This window comes from Prionailurus viverrinus, chromosome C2 (assembly GCF_022837055.1).
Source record: "Prionailurus viverrinus isolate Anna chromosome C2, UM_Priviv_1.0, whole genome shotgun sequence".
Taxonomy (NCBI): domain Eukaryota; kingdom Metazoa; phylum Chordata; class Mammalia; order Carnivora; family Felidae; genus Prionailurus; species Prionailurus viverrinus.
In genome coordinates, this window is record NC_062569.1 from 89,774,690 (window position 1) to 89,791,944 (window position 17,255).

The window sequence follows — 17,255 nt, forward strand, 5'->3', positions numbered from 1 at the left end:
ACACTACATAAAGGGAGATTTAAAGAGTCAACAATCAGGGCCTGGGTGGCTCAGTCAGTTAAGTGTCTGACTCTTGGTTACTGCTCAGGTCATGATCTCATGATTTGTGACTTCGAGCCCCGCATCGGACTCTGTGCTGACAGTGCAGAGCCTGCTTGGGATTCTCTCTCTCCCTCTCTCTCTGCCCCTCCCATGCTCACTTGCTTGCATGCTCGCTCTCTCTCTCTCTCTCTCTCTCTCTCAAAAATAAATAAAAACTTTTTTTAAAAAAAGTCAGTGATCAATGACCAAATAAATCATCCCAAACCAGTAGGCACATTTTTAAGGCTTTCCACAAAAGTATTATTAATCAGGAAGTTGGACCAGCAGCCTCTGTAAGTTCCCCTAAAAAGCTAAGCAGCAACCCCCAACACACACAAGCCCCACTTCAGTCTGGCCACCTCCCCTCCTACCTTCTCGGCATCCTGCTCAAAAAGCCGTAGCTGGAAGCACTGGTCCAATTTGAGCTTGCGCACATGCCACATCTGGTGCAGGTGCTGCCGGGTGGAGTGCAGCTTGTCCAGGAGGCTGGTGATCTTGGGCACCAGGCTCTGGAAGTCAGCGCTGCCCGGGATGCAGTTGCGCCCTGAGAAGCCGTCACTGCAGCGGATACACTGCAGCAGCCGCTGCCCCTCCCGGTCCAGCTCCTCCACAGGGGCCTTCAGCACCTTCTTCTTGAGCTGCGTGTGCTCGTCGATGAGCCGCCGTGAGCCTTCCACGTCCACGGGGAACTCCTTCCGGGCCAGCATCTCCTGTAGGTCCTCGAGGCGTGACAGCAGGTGCACAGCACTGTTGAAGAACTCCTCCAGGGAGAGCCGTAGCTCGATCCACTCTTCGTGGTTGTAGTCCAGGGAGCCATCAAACTCCTCGGTCAGCTGGGAGGGGTCCACCAGCTTTGTGAGGCCCTCCACGGACACCATGCTTGTCTGAGAGGGGCAGACACAGAGAGGGGGACTCAGTGATGTGGAGTGCGCAGGGGGAAGACCCCAGGGCAGCCCCAGGCAGAAGACAGAAAGTCAAGGGGAAAGGCTTGACATAAATCCGCACGTTAATGACCACAGCCTGCCTCAGAAAGGGCGAGTGGGAGAGCATGCAGCCCATGGGTCAGGAGCCACAAATCAGCCGGGGTCGGCAGTTTCAACAGACTGGCTGACAGCCCAGGACAATCTCTTGGGCTTTTATTCCTTCCAAGACTTACTGGTAAGGCCACAGTAGCCGACAAATCCTGAAATATCAGACCCTGCCATCCTGCATGTCATAGGGTAAGTGGAGAAGCAGAAGTGAGAAATGTGTGGGTAGCAGAAGAGAAGGGAAAGGGGGTGCTAAGAGAGAGGTCTGGCTCACCTCAAAGATGAATTTGGAGCTGCCAAAGTTGGTCTTCTGTTTCTGCCAGAAGTTGTCGGGTTTGATGATGAGGGCCACATGGATCTCAGCTGGAAAGGCTTCCTGTAGCGTCTTGAGGAGGGGCTTGATGAGGTCCCACTTGGAGCCCCGCATGTCGATGATGACGGTGAAGCCACGTTTGCACACGTCCTCACTGTGGGGAGGTCAGAGGTCAGGCATGGTCACTCTGGGTGGCTAAGACTTTGGGGAACGCAGTCAGAAAGCATCCAGAACGCTGCTTTCCTTTTCACCTGGACCCCTCCAGCTTCACACCATGTTTCCTGGCTGCCTTCTAACCCAACCCAAAATGCACTGCCTCAGAAAACCTTTAGATTAACCCCATCTGACCTAGGGCATTCTGGCTTCTTCCAGCACTTAGCACGTAACTCAGCCCTCCCTACAGTCAGTCGTACTTGTTGGGATGTTTATGTGCAAGCGTTCAGAGTTGTATTTGATTTTCTTTTAATTTTTGTCTCCTTTTCTTGCTCCTGGCATGAATCATGATTTCCCCATTTGAATACAAGCTCTTCAAAGACAAGGACCCTACTGCCCTTAAACATGACATGAAAAGCTTTTGGTATGAGTTCTGACCTTCCCTGTGCCTACCTCAATACAGACACTGGTATGCTTTACCACTGAACTCAAAGTGGGCCAAAACATCTTTTTCCTCAGTGGGCTCTAGGCTGATTTGACCAGTGGATTAGCAATGGTACACAGAGCATTGATAACATATATTTGCCACCACTGTATTTAAAATGTATTACTTGTAAAGGCACCTGGGTGACTCAGTTGGCTGAGTGTCCAACTCTTGATTTCAGCTCAGGTCACAATCACACAATTGTGAGATTGAGCCCTGCATAGAGCTCTGCGCTGACAGTGTGGAGCCTGCTTGGGATTCTCTCTCTCCCTCTCTCTATGCCTTTCTGTCTGTCTGTCTCTCTCTCTCAAAATAAATAAATAAAATAAACATTAAAAAAATGTATTACTTGTAGTTTAAAATGTGTATTGGCTTCTAAAAAATCATGTTGCTGAGTCATGTGGATTACTCTTAGATGGCCAAGGGTGGGGCTGGTTGGGATGTGGTCCAGTTGTCTCACGTCCTTCCATTACACCAGTCAGGATGTAAAAAGATATGTTTCAGGAAGTTAAAAGAGGGGAAACTACTCTTGAAATCAAGGCCAGATGAAGTGACAGTGACCATCTTGAACACCAAAAAGTAATTTGGCTAAGTGAATCAAGATGTTGCTATATAACTTATTAAGTAGCAAAATTTATTTAAGCACTTGGACTTAAGTATAACTCCTAAGAAATCAAAGAAAAAAATGAAAGCAAAAATAGTTATAACATGTCAGTTTGGAAGCAATTCTATGTTTTGGTAGTTAGGGGTCTTTCCTTCCATCCGTCTTGGTTTGCTTAACGTATGTATCTATTTTATAACTCAAAATAGATTTTGGTTAGTTCACATTAAAAAATTTTTTTAATGTTCATTTATTTTCGAGAGAGAGAGAGAGACAGAGTGCAAGCAGGGGAGGGGCAGAGAGAGAGGGAGATGCAGAATCCAAAGCAGGCTCCAGGCTCTGAGCTGTCAGCACAGAGCCCGATGCAGGGCTCGAACTCACAAACCATGACATCATGACCTAAGGTGAAGTTGGACACTTAACCAACTGAGCCACCCTGGTGCCCCAGTTCACATTTTTATATACATACTGGTGTAGCATTGCTTTAGGGTGTTTTGCTTAATTTCCTATTACCCAGATAGCACTTGCTTAAACCACTGTGCCTGTTGTGTGACCCACAGAGGAGTAACACCGCCTATTAATCACTTACAGCTACTGGAGGTAAGGCCACAATTGGAGGATTTAGGCCACAAAAGGAATCAAAGCCCCCTCTTAAATCTCAACCAGCGTTGAGAATGTCACAGACTGGTGAAGAGACCACAGCTCCTGTGACCTTGTGTCTGTCTCAAGCATAAGGCAGCTCACTTAGGCTTCCCAGTTTGACAGGAAACTCCCCAGGCAAGTTGTTGCTACAAATGACTAGACTCAACAAGAGAGGAAGCCTGAGTCTTTTATTTCTCCCCAAAGCGTGTATCCCAAAGGAAAGAAGTTGCCTCTTCTTTGAGGTGTACTGAGTCAACAAGTCGCCAGAGCCGTCCATAAAACATTCTCTCTGCCCTATTGTCTGAAAGCAATGTGACTTTTCTTAATGTATGGGATTTCTTTCCCATTAAAAGAGAAACACCTGCTAATTTATAGAAAAGTTAAAACAGTCAAAGACCTATATAAGAGAAGCTCACGATAAGAAGTTACAATACTCTGGTCTATTTCCTTCTAGTCTTTTTTGTGCATGAGGTTTTCACACTATATAGTGTTCTATTTTTCACTGCAACAGAGGTTTTTTCCTCATATCTAAAATGTCTTAAAACTATTACGTTTAATGATACATGGGCCATCTTATACCTATATCCTAACTTATTTAATCATTCTCATTATTTCTTTACAGAAAGGCAAATCAACTTTGCCGTGCACACTAGCAGTGCATGAGAGTAGACCCCCCCCCACTGTCTCATTAGCACTGGCCACTGATTTTTTTTTATTTCTTTAATTTTTTAAAGTTTATTTATTTTGAGAGTGTGCGCATGCGCGCATGCACACGCAATGAGGAAGGGGCAGAGTGAGAGAGAAAGAGACAGAAAATCCCGAGCAGGCTCTGTACTGTCAGTGCACAGCGTCTACTGTTAGAGTTTGTGGGGCACAAACTCACAAACCTGTGAGATCATGACCTGAGCCAAAATCAAGAGTCAGACACTTAACCAACCGAGCCACCCAAGTGCTCCTGGCCATTGAACTTTTTACATCTTTGCCCATCTTCTAGGAAAAATACTGCGTTACATTTAAATACACATTTCTTTGATTACCAGGTATAGCTTATTGTTCCATAAGTATTTCCCTGTGATTACCTGAAGAGTTCTCTTATCTATTTTTCTATTAGAGTTTACTGGCTTCTCTCACTGTTCTTAGCTTCGTTTGGCTTGACTTCCACTTGTTACATGCCCACTATGTCAGGCACTGCGAGCTGACCGTGGGTCCTGCCTTTCCTTCGAGATGCCCAGCTTCCTTGTTTCCCTGCCCCTCAGGTTCCACTGCTGTAACTGTCCTTTTGCTCACATCCCTAACAACAAATAGTGACTATCCCAGTATGTAAATATGGTGAGCAGCAGCAGCCTATACACTATGAACTAATAATTCTGGACAACTAAAAGTGGAAATCAGGCACTAATATTCTCTAGGAAATTCTCCCTAGCTCAGGAGATGGGGATAGATGCCCAGGGGCTGAGTGCTGAGAGCTAATCTAATTGGCATCTTTCTATGAAAATAGTCTTATCTCCTAAAGTGCTCTGTATGTTTCGTTTCAAGTAAGAAGCATAGTTGGGGGAGGGAAAAGAACTTTTTACCAATGCTTATTCTATGCCAGAGCCTACGCTTAGGCACTTGATACCCATTATTTCATTTTATCCTCACAATAACTTATAAACTTGGTATGGTTATCTCCATGTAAGGAATAATGAAACAGAGGCATGGAATTTGCCTAAGGTCACATGACCACTAAGAGGCTAAACAGAGGGTCAAAACCAGGACTTTAAAGCCCACGCTCAGGTCACTATATCATACTACACCCTACCGTATTGCTGCTACATGTGGTGTTCCTGTGATCGGGGGTGGGGGTTAAGAGTTCATGATGGGGGATTGGATTAGGATGCTCACTGGAGATGAGGGCAATTAGCACAAGGACTCTAAGTGTATGCCCTTCCATTCTGTAGTCTGTGCAAAATCACAAAATCACAGAAACAAGAGAGCATGCATATTGAAAAGTTCCAGCAATTCACTTTGGTTTTGGCACATGAGTAAGAGTCAGAGAGCTATGAGGGGGTGCTGCTCTGAGTGCTTTAGAGAGCCCTGTTCTGTGCTCTGACCCTCCTCTTGCACATTTTCTCCCCCAGGGAACAAGGCAACTTGCCCCATAGAGTCTGTGTTGCCCTCACCCACCTTCTAGACTAAGCTCCTACCACCTAAAACCCTAAAATTCTCTGCCCAAAGGGCCCTTAGCCTACTCCCTGGACCCACGTGTACTTCTTTCCTAGGTTCAGTTCCCCCAAGGACAAGAAATACCAGCAGTATAAACACAAGAATGTGGCTAGAACATGGATATGTGAGCTGAGGTGTCCACACGCATGCAGAAAGACAGAGCTGGGCAGTGGGCAGAGAAGGGAGGCAGACCATGGGCTGGGGGTCAGTCTCCCTGGACTGTCAAGTTCTAGCATGGAACTCAGAGCAGTCCAACAAATATAAAAGTTAAGTTGGCCTCCTAAGTTGCTATGAAAATGCATTTGTCAAAGTAGAGGGTAGACTCTTTAACATTTCGTTAGCTTGCTATATTAATTTTCAATATTTACACATAGGTTATGTGGGTTTCTATTTGTACTCTTGCCCTGGGCATCACAGTTAGAAGCAGGCCTTCTTAGAAGAGACAGGAGTGGAAGCAGACCTCAAATCAGGATGCATCTCATACCATGGCAGGAGCGCTGGATTTATCCTAAGGGCAATGAAGAACCACTGAAGGGTGTCATTTAGGGAAGGAACATGATCAGGTGATTCAAAAGGCTTGCCCTGAAGCTGTGCAGAGGGAGAGTAAATCAGGGTCAGCCAGAGGGAGTGGCAGAAGGAGAAGCAGAGAACCCTCTTCCTTTGGATCTTTGCTAAAATGCCTCCTAAATTAAGTCTCCCTTGGGCCACCCTATTCAAGGCTATGGCTCTCGCCTGGCACTGCCTACTTCCCTGCCCTTATTTTTCTCCTTAGCACTTACTACCATCTGGATCATATATTTTATTTATTTACTTATTGTCCCACTTCCTTCACTGGAAAGTAACCTCAGTGAGGGCAGGGAGTTTTGTATTGATTCCACTGCTGGATCCCCAATGCCTAATACAGTGCCTGGTGCTTGTTAAGACTCAATACACTGAGGTGGCACTTAAGGCAATGGAATCTAGAACCAGCCTTCTTTGGTCTGAATCCTGGCTCCATCATTCACTTATTGAGGCACTTTAGGCAAGTTACTTTTAACCTCTATGCCTTAGCCCTTTTACTGCAAAACATGAATGAACAGGAATACTAACAGCCTATACTACAGGTTAAGTTTGTTAAGGCCCATAAAGTGCTTACCATGGTGCTAGACACATAATCTGTACTATGTAAGTCTTAGCTGCTATAAGAGATGCGGTGAGTATCCCACCAGGGACACTTTATTGACCACTGTGCCCAGCCTCCAGCTCTAAAAGTGCTGTAGCTATCAGCTTACACTTGAGACCATCTCTGGAGACTTCCCTGCCGCTGATAGATGACACTTCTCCAAGAGACACGTGGGCAGTGACAACCTCACACCAGGTGGGTGTGTGGGGGTGCCTTTCTATTACAAAGGTGCCAAAGCTCAGACCCTCTACCACAAGGTGGAGTAGCTCTGAAGTGTGACTTACGTTGCAGAGCCTTCTCATTCTCCAAGTCGGTCTCTGGCTAGACTTTAACTGAGACCACATCCTTGCTTAGCCCTTCCTCTTCCCTACTCTGCTTCTCCAACTCCCTTAAAGGTTTTCTTGAAGAGAATTCCCTTAATGAATAATTTATACCTGAATCCCCATCTGAAGAAACATAGCCTAAAACATACATCCACCAATTTCCTACATACATGAAATTCTGAAGGCAATTTGATATATGTCCTGGAAATTAAAAGAAATCCAGGTTGCAAATTTTGACTCGGGGATCGTACAGTGACTGGCACAGAGTAGGCATTCAATAATATTTGCTGAATGAATACATTCATGAACTATGGTAGTAGATATGCACAGAAGTGAGTAAGCACCCAGTGAAAATGAGTAAGACGAAGAGAAACTTCCTGAGTCAAAGATAGAATTTATGGGAATATCAGTGTTTCAGAGATGGGAGAAGAAAGTAGATGAGCCTGAGGAAAAATGCAGAGAGGTTAGAGAAAACCAAGAGGGGAAGAAATCAGGGAAGGGAGGATTTCAAGGAGGAACTGCAGTGTCAAATGCTGCAAAGAGGTAAGTCATTAACTGAGGTCAGAACTTTTCCATTTAGCAACTAAGAGGCATCGGTCCCATCGGTCAGGGCAATTTCAGTGGGGTGTTAGCACGGAGATTGGGTGGAGCAGGGAAGCAGTCTTCCTATTTGATCTCTGAGATGATTATAGGAAATGTCAAAGTCATCTTAGGTTGCTTTTGGCGCACTCCCATCCCTGGCCCTGTCTTCCCAACTCTGGAAACAGCCAGGGTCTGCACCCTGCTCTTTGGCTGCCCAAGCCCCGGGTGGGTCCCCAGCCTGCCTCTGCCCCAAGCCTACATGCCCCCAGACCTCTTTTACTCTCAGCATGCTTGATGGAGAGCAATTTGAGTAAACCAATTTACTCTGGAATAAAACAGGTAGCCTTCCTTTTCACTTTACGTTATTTACCTTTTAAATAATATTTATTAGCCCAAGTTAAATGATCAGCAGCACATATGGCCGCGTTGTATATGGGGAGGAGGGAGTGTAGAAAGGCGAAGCTTGGAGAAATAGGCCTTTAAATCCACTAAAGAGAGGAAAGGAGAGTGAGTGACCCTGCCCATCCACCACACCCCTTCCTTTAGACAGAGAACACAGCCACTGCTCACTACCCCTCTGCCCCATTTGTTTCCCATCTGGGGCTTGAGACCTGGACCCCTGGGCCAGCTTCTTGCCCTTTGTGCGTGGTAAACTGTGTGGTAAACTGCGTGGTAAACTGTTTCATGGACTCTCAGAGCCCTCAGGCCCAGGACATAAATGTATACTTTATGATTGATTGGATATTTCTTGTACTCAGTTCTAGACCATTTAGTCTTTTGTTCATTACACGTTACTGGAGCTGTTTTCACTCATGAAAGTTTGTACCATCTCAAAAAAGCATTTGTGCTGCTTTATGCCAATGCTTCTCAAACTTTAGTCACTTTCATTATCACCTAGAACACTTGTTTAAAAATGCTGATTTGGGGAAACCTTTCAGATATTATGATGAAAATCAGTCTGGGATGAGACCCAGGAGTCTCCAGGTGATCCAAGGACAATACCTAGACTCTTTTAAGTGTGGCTTTAGTGATACTCACGTTGTCTAAATCAGACTAGGATATGCTTTCATAAACAGGTAGCACACAGCTATACCATCAGGGCAATGTTTGCAAGGTCAACCAGCAGCTATGCTCTATAGGAGCCTGCCAAAAATGCTAGCATGTTTCTCTCTCTATCCTCATGTCCTCTCAAATGGAATCATTTATTGGAAGCACAAGCATGGGAGGATTTCTGTGCTCACTTCTCTGCCTTCTTTTTGCAAAACCGAGCTCCTCCTCTCTTGGCCTGGAGAGGCTTTCCCTGAAAGGCCTGGTGGCTGCCTTCCCCAACACAGCAATTCTGTGTTCAAACCAGACGCCTGCTGGAGACCTGCCTTCCCAGGCTTCCTCTCTAAAGGAACTTCTAAATTGCCATTAAATTATTATGAAGCTTCTTATCATGCACCTGACCTGGCAGGCTTATCTAAAATATCTGGGCAAGTCCTGGGTTATCTCTGGGTCCTCCAGGCCCTGCACACATCTGATGCCCCAGAGTTGTCTCTTGACCCATTAGACTGTGAATGGTGTAAGGGCTTTCCCAGGTTTGACTGGTACAGGTGTGGAGGGTCTCAGTGGTGGGCAGTGAAGAACCAATGAATAAGCCTGTTACCACTGACCCTTTTTTTACTCCTGGTGGCCCCCAACACCAAACAGAAATTACAATTTAGCAGCACACTATTGAACCCAGTCCTCCAAAATGGTTTTATTAGGCAAGGCTATTACTATTGCTTGTAATGCATTCAAGTGTCTTTGGAGGAGGCTTAAACTCTCCATTCTTTAAACCACTTCCAGCTCATTCACACACTCACTTGATCTGTCTGCTTGTTGGCCTTTGGATTTGCCTCCTCTATCTTAGCTGCTATTATCATCCCAACCCTGTTTCGTAGATCTGAAGACTCAATGCCTTTAGCCTGGGGGGAGGGGGCAGGGATTGGATACCAGCGCCTCAAGTGAAGGGTTGCTCTGGGACCTGAAGAGCAGGGCAAAATGCCTGTGAGGCCAGGTCTTCACCCTGGGTTACAGGTTTGGCTTCAGGAAGCCAAATGCCACTTCTTCCCAATCACTGCTCCCTCAACTCCTCCCTAGGTCCCTGGCCAAGGGAAGCCCAGACCATCCCTCTGGATTCCATTTGGGCCACATCAGTGAACCACCCTGGATATCATCCTTGGTCATCTGGCTAAGGGGTCAGATTTAAATGCCACCTTCTCCCTTGGGCTTTCCCCTGACTTCCTTGTCAGAGGGATCTCCCCCTTGTTAAAATGGACATGTTATCCGTGTCTCTCTAAACTGACTTATTAGTTTCAATCTTATATTAGACTTTGGCCTCTCCTACCTCTATGCCTTTGTGCTTGCCCATACTAACCCCATCTTTGCCTAGATAACTCCTACTCCCATTTCAAAGCTCAACTCACATGCTTCCTCCTCCAAGAAGTCTTCCCATATTGATACATTTCCTCCCATCCCACTGGGATGAAGGTTCTTCCCACACATTGCCATAACCTTGTTCTTACTCTGCATGGCAGCTGTCATATGTGGGGTAACTACCGCCAGGCTCTGGCTAATCAATTTCTTTATCCCTCACAGAGATTTATATGGCTTCACACTGAGAGCCTAGTTATGAAGGTGCTTCATAAATAATATGGTGTCATGTAAATATGTCATATTATTCATTAACTTATTCATCCAACAAATATATACTGAGCCCTTACTTTGTGGCTGGCCTAGTGCTAGACACTAGCAATATAAATGTGAACAAGACAGAAACATGAAGGTTACATTCTATGGAAAGAGAGGGACACAAGAGAGTAGATAGATAAACAGAATAAATGCAAATTGTGATAAGTCTTAAGAACTTATCAGGTGGTCAGGACAGGCCACTATGAAGAGCTGAAGTTTAAGCAGAGAACAAAATTCCAAGAAGAAGCTAGTTAAGGAAATACTGTAGAAAGAATAATGCAGGGAGCAGCAATGGCCTGTGCAAAGGCCCTGAGGTAGAAAAGAACCTGTGTTGCTGGCTGCTCCTCCATTACAAGGAGGAATCAGGGATAGCAAAGTTCAGTAAGCAAACAGGGGACAAGCAGCGAGACCTAGACTGGAGCTCTAAATCTTGAGGAGCTCAAAAATCAAGCTGGGGAGAGATATAAAATGAGAGTACAACTAATGAAATGGAGCAGTTGTCTTTGATAAAAATGGGACATACACATATTAATGATAAAAGCTGATTCTATTGAGCATATGAGAATCCAATGTATGCTAAGCATTTTATTCCTCACATAAGACTTACAAGTAGCTGCTATTATTATCCCACTCCATAGCTAAGGAAACTGAGGCTCAAAGAGGTTGAGTAACTTGCTTAAAGTCACCAGGAAGAGTCAAAATCAGTATTTGAATCTGGTCTGTTCAGTTCCAGTATCTGTCATGCTACCTTGTCTGAGAGACAAAGACAGCTTAAGCTTGAAGCAACTTTAATGCTTACTCCTGCTAATCCTTCATTTTAGAGTTGAGGGCAGCAAGTTCCTGAGCAAGAAAGTGATTTGCTCAGGGTCACACAGGTGGGTGGACATTTTGGCCATGTGGGCCAGACCTCCAGCTGTCAATCTCCCTGCTTCAGGTCTTCTATTAAGCCATGAGAACTCTGGAAATGAGAAGGGAAATTCTCTCCAACCTCAGATAATCTGGTTTGGAGGTTCAGGGTAACCTCTGTTGAGTACTAATGCCCCTTCCCCAGGAGTGAGGGCCATCCTGCTGATGGTTTCCACTGTGCTCTAACAGCAGAGGGATGGCCTGACCTCGTTTGCCCTAGCTTTTGTGGTGCCACCTGAGATTTATCCCACGTCTATGAATGTCCAGCAGTTTCTCACTTGAAACAGCTCCTGGAAAAAATACAACATTGAACCATCTTGATGGCAGGTGGAAGAGCAGAGATCCACAATGAAAATGCCCCAGCAGATCAGGCAAGGGGGCAACAAGGGTTTCTGCTTTGTGTGTTCTGCTGCGGGCTGTTCAGTTGGTGCAAACTGTGGGGTACAGGGTGTCAGCAGTATAGGGTATCAGAATCCTAGTGCTGGCGCCCAGGAAGGTCCAGTACTTGGGCTGTGATGAAATAATTTTCAAATCAGACCTACTCACCAAGTTGTCTAGGGAAGGTAAGAAATTAAACACTGTGGTAGAGAGCTAGACTGGTCACTGAGCAGTGGATGACAAAGAGGAAGGACAAGGTAAGTGAAGGACTCCCTGTTTAATGAGGGCAATACTGGCCCTGCCAACACAACTCTGGCCCTGCAGTGCAAGCCAATCAACAATGAAGGATGATTTGGAAGGATGACTGGAGAAGTCTTACCCATCCTGCATGACAGCCTTTAATACCTGGAGACAGTTCTCCGTGAGCAGACAGAAACCAGCAAAGGGAGGAAGGGAGAGGAGCCCCAATGAGTCACTTGCTGTGCCCTTTTCCCTAGAACTTTGCTGTACCCCTGTCTCCCTGAAATCATTTCATGAGCTGACTTCTCCATTCAAAATTCAAGCAAAAGAAAGGTCTCTGGAGCTTTGAGAAGGAAAAGATCCCCCTGACCCATGTGTTGGAGTTCACATGCCATTCTCAGGCCTTGAAGAGTCCCTGGCTGTAGGATCTAGATTTCCTTTCAGTTTTTCATCCATACCTCTGATCTGGGTTAACCCTTTTCTACTCCTTATTGCTATTCTCACAGCAGCCCTCTGCAGATTGCCCCAAACCACACCACACCCATTTTCTTAAACAACCAGAAATCAGCAGGTGTTAAAGAAAAGTGTTAAAGACACATTAGCACCTGCATTAAGCTTTCTAATTGGTATAATCAGAAGCAGTAAAAAGAACACATGGAGGAGACAGTGCCTTACTGAGAAAAGAGCCACTCTCCAGGGAACATTGTGCGGCGAATGAGCATTTGCTGGCACAGATAGTTCTCAAACTCACCCTTCAAAACGTGGAGGGCTCCTGGATGGCTGGGTGGCTGATAGGTGGGAGAGAGGAGCTCTGAGAGGTGGCAGGACTCCCTGGCCTGTTGTGGACCTCTCTTGCCTGGCTCACAGGTGATGGTCCACCATCAGGTGGCTTTCTGTCACAATGGGAGGTTCATCTACCATCAAGGTCTCCTCAGAATCCATGTCAATCCATCCAGAGGTTTTTTTTCTTTGTTTCTTGTTTTTTGTTTGTTTTATTGGAAGACACTGTCTACTTTCCCAGGTCATGATTATTCCACAGAATTTGTGTCTTTTCTACCCATTGAACAAGACATTTTTTGCCTCTGGGCCTCTGAGCTGTGATGCCAGGGCTGGGGGACAAAGGTCAAAATAATGCTTTGTTCTAAACCAAAGCCTCAATTCCTCCTCTGTAAAGTGAGGAGACTCTGACTAATTGGTCAGAGATTGGACTTAGTGGTGTTTAAAAGTTCCCTGGTAATTCAAAGGTACAACCATGGTTAAGTCACTACTACAGTAAAGATTCTGCAGATTTCCTTGCCCATTTCCAGGTCTAGGAGCTCCCTCTTTGTCAGTTCCCTGGGCCCAACTTTCCCCAAAACAAACCCAACTCCTGCCCAAGTCAGAGTCCCAGAGAAGCCTTACACTGGAGAACAAAAGAAGAAGGCCAACATTTTCCAAGTCTTTAAAGTCTATTCCCTAATTCCACTCAAATGAAGCTGTTTAAACAAACAAACAAACAAACAAACAAACAAACAAACAATGCTGACTGCAAATGTGCCCAAAGCAAGGATGTGGCTGATTGTCTTTCTTCCCCTCTCCCACCTGCCACCCCTCCCCCACCCCCACCCAGGGTGTAGTAAAATATTAAATAGCACAGACTCAGCTTCCAAGATTACTTACTCCAAGTATCCCCAGATGTGGCTATACAATGAGACGTCTAATGGCCTAAAAAACACAGCAGGACCTCACATCTGCATTACTGACTTGTCCTAGATGCTGCCTTTAAATAAAACACTTTCTAAAAAGTCAAATCTGCTCAGAGTCAAAAGAGAATGACACAGGCTGAAGGGAGCTCCCAAAGAGAGTTCTGGAAATGGCATGGGTGACAGCAGTACCAAGGTGAAAGTACCCAGCCTTCCAAAGCATGCCTACCTCAGAGGGGCCAGCCCGGGTTAGCTGCACAAACCCTGGTGTCCCGGCTAACCAGCCAGGTCACCTGACAGTCTCAAACACACGTTCCATTCACCAAAGGAAGAGGCCTTACTTTCTAAATCTGACTGGCCTGTGGGCAGGACACTTGGAAGGGGGAAGAAGAGCTTAGAAGGTCTTAGAGAAGGACCAGAACTGTTGCTTGTAGAAGTCTGGGGCTGGCTGGCAGAGAGGGACAGTGGCAGAGGGGCACATTCAGGGAGGCTGGGATAGAAACTGATGTGACTATTTCCCGGCAGCAGCCTCCTGTCCCATTTCCCACGGTGCCCACAGAGATGTTCATCCTTTCCTTCTGGGGCATTCAGAACATGAGGCAGAAACAAAACAGAAACCAAAGCAAGCAGAGGAAAAGAAATAGCGGACTGGAAACGGAAACCACAACCTCTCCACACAGCCCTCCCCTTTCCCTGTCTTCTCCAGACAGACTCCAGGGCCAAGCTCCCCGGGGCCTTTTCCACTGCCCCATCTTTCTCCCATAGTCAGGCCGGGTGAACAACAGTATCTTTTAATGTTAAAAAATGTCATTATAATCGCTGATCAAAAATCTGTGGGTAGTAAACCAAAGATGGAGCCCCTGTTCCTGTCTAACTAACCACAGTGCCCTCAGTCACCCCAACAAAGATGCAGGAAACTCTTCCAAAACAGGGAGAAAGAAAAGAGAGAAGAGAGGGGGCCCAAGAGAGGCTGCAAAGGTGGGGCCAGTGCTGCCAGCCTTCCTTGCTCACCCCAATCCCTGTTGCCCTCACCACTCCTTCTCCTCCGCCTGCTGCACCATCACCTCTCCCCACCCTCGCAAGGGACCCTCCACTCTCCAGCTGGGCTCTAGTTTCCTGGCAGGGCAGGTAGAATCCTCATTAATAAACCACACGTTTCCTCTGGGAAACCGTCTTTGGTCAAATCGTGCCTGTGCACACCTCCACTCCTTCCCCTCCTCCTTCTCAAGTAATGGTACTTTCTTGAAAGCCCGGTGCTATTTGCCTACAGCACATGCAGACACATGCCCAAACAAACCTACCAACACAGACACCCTCGGCTACCCCTCACACAGCTACTCCTGCATGCCCACCACGTTCTACCAACACAGGAGACCTCCTTCCCATGGGGCAGGAAGCCCTTGTGCTGCAGCCAGCCTTCCTTCCCTCAGACACCCAGATGGAGGTGCCCTGGCCAAGGGCACTGATGAGATCCCTGTGATGTATATGGAAGAAAAACCCTGTAATGGCTTAGGCACAAGGGGGAGCCTGACAGCAGCAAGGGAGGTCAGAGAGCCAGACAGAGGAAACCTGAGGGAGGGGGACATGTTTGGAACTCGACACTAAATAGGCAGGGCTCCAACAGGTCTTTGTTCCCACCTGCAGCTAGCTCAGAGCCTTAGAAAGCTCACCTGTGAGTGGAAAATCCTCTGCTTATGACACAGGGGAGGTCCTGACCTCCAGTGCATGCCACTCTGGGGGTCACCTGCTGTCCCACAGGTTCTGCCCATGTCAGGGGTCAGTGTAAGGTTGCAGCAACTGGTCCCAGCAACACCACTGGCCAACTGGGAAGCCCTGGGCATGTCAGAGCACTCTCTGGACAGCACTTTACCCTTTTAAAGTGAAGAAATTGGCCTGGCTGACCTCTATAGCCCCTCCTGCCTCAAGCTCCAGGATTTGAATCCACCTACTTCTTTTAAAAATCTAGGTCAAATTTCATGTCCAATAAATCTTCTCTGGTTAAGTCCATTTAACTGGTATGCCTGTTTAACCATTGCCTTGAAATGGTTAATTTTGTCTTCTCCAGTGGACCTTAGAACCTCAAACACACTGTGAGTTGTCCCAAGGGCAAGAACTGGGTGTCCCCTCATTAGCCCATAAGTTCAGGGGCAACCTGAAAAAGCCAGAGGATTATTGGACCATTCTCTCTGAGTTGGTACATATATAAGAACTAAACAATCATCTTGTGTATGCACAGAATGAAATCTCGACCAATTGGCAGGTGTCCTAGTAGAACACCCCACCATGGTCAAGGCTGGTAAAGGGTAGGAGTGATTCTTGCCTTCCTCCAAGTCCAAAACAGGGAGTTTTCTTTCAGGAAATGGGTTCAAAGCCCGAGTTTCTTGCAGAGGAAAACAGCTTACTGTTGGGAGATAAGTGCACATTACCTTCCTGGGCAGAGAATCAGGGGAGAGGGGCAAGTCACAGCACTAGGTTGAGACCTGGCCTCAAGTACCAGGCCAAGAGGAGTTTCTGTGCAAGACCTGGCCCATGAATTACTAGGGATGACAACAGATGAACTTCCAGCTCAAGATGGCACAGAAGAGTCTAGGAGATGAGAGGGAGAAAAACATTGGTTTGGGGGGTTTTGAGTAGCTCTCAAAATGAAGTCTGGTGCTCGTTTGACCTAGAATCAGATGGGGTAGGGAGAGGGGAGGCTCTGAGACGAAAGAAAAGCAAAGCAGGGCCATCAGAACACACACGTGGATATGTCAGTAAATTCTCCAGAAAAGCATTTGTCCTAGCTGAGTCACCACAGCTCTGACAAAGTGCTCCTATCTGGGTTTTGGGACAAGTGGGGCTGGTTGTTACACTTGCTCAACTTGGAAACAGGAATACTCCTCCTTGGTGAGACAGAGTCCACTCCCAGGTCCCTCGCATGCTCCCCCATGCTTCATCCTCTGGCAAAGGGCCCTGCCTTCTTTCTGCCATAGAGCCAGTCTACCCACGCCCTGTGGGTACAGTCCGTTACACAGGAAAGACGACATCCCAAAGGAAACCTGGGTCTGGCCTCACTGACTCCATGTCTGGAAGACAGAAGTTGGCAAGGGCCCCAAGGGTTCCAGGCACAAGACACTGCCCTTTCCCCTGGGGGAGCTCCCAGTCTAATGGAATTCTGTCAACTTGCTAGGTACTGCTCTACAAACTCACTAAACAAGACTCGCCATTTCTGCCCTCAAGAAGCTCACTATTCATCAAGGAGAAAGGTTTGTGGACAGTCAGAACTTATAGAAGAGACAGGGACCATCACAGCTTTATGATGAGTTCTCTAGATTCAAAAGTCTTTTTCAAATTTTGTTCAAATTATTTGTTCTGTTTAAGTTATTGATGCTGAACTTTTAAGAATTTCTTAAGTGTTTTTATTTAAAGCAATCCAAGAAGAGAAGAGATGGAGTGGAACAGGCAAGGGGGAGACATTCTTCTTTTAGTAAAAGCTACAGTGGCAAACTGGTACAGAAATTTTTTGCAACTAGTGAGTATATTCACCAGGGTTATACTTTCAGCAACAAAAAGCCCTAGGTTGTGGCGTTTTTCTTACTCTCGTCTTTTGTGTTCAGAGAAAGAAAACAGTGTCTAAAAGGCAAGGCTTGAAAAGACAAATGAAGACTTTTATCTTCAATGTTTGTGGCTGATGAAAATAGCAAGGGAGATAGTAGAAGTTCCAAGTACTTCTATGCTTGGGGCACTGTCACTTCAATCTATCTTAGACTGAAGACAAACC

The 17,255-nt window shown here is 46.3% G+C and overlaps 1 protein-coding gene across 6 annotated transcripts in view; it reads right to left on the reverse strand.

The window, feature by feature from the left end:
- The window catches only part of LOC125174690 (kalirin-like), a 577,730-nt gene that overhangs the window by 306,907 nt on the left and 253,568 nt on the right, over positions 1–17,255 (reverse strand). For all 6 annotated transcript variants that reach the window (XR_007155513.1, XM_047874328.1, XM_047874329.1 and 3 more), the window contains exons 4-5: positions 1,384–1,576; positions 453–965 (exon numbers count right to left, since the gene is read on the reverse strand). Coding sequence is in view for 5 of the 6 variants with exons in the window: in XM_047874328.1 (XP_047730284.1) it covers positions 453–965; positions 1,384–1,576 (706 nt within the window). In the remaining variant the exon portion in view is untranslated. The remainder of the gene's footprint in view (positions 1–452; positions 966–1,383; positions 1,577–17,255) is intronic.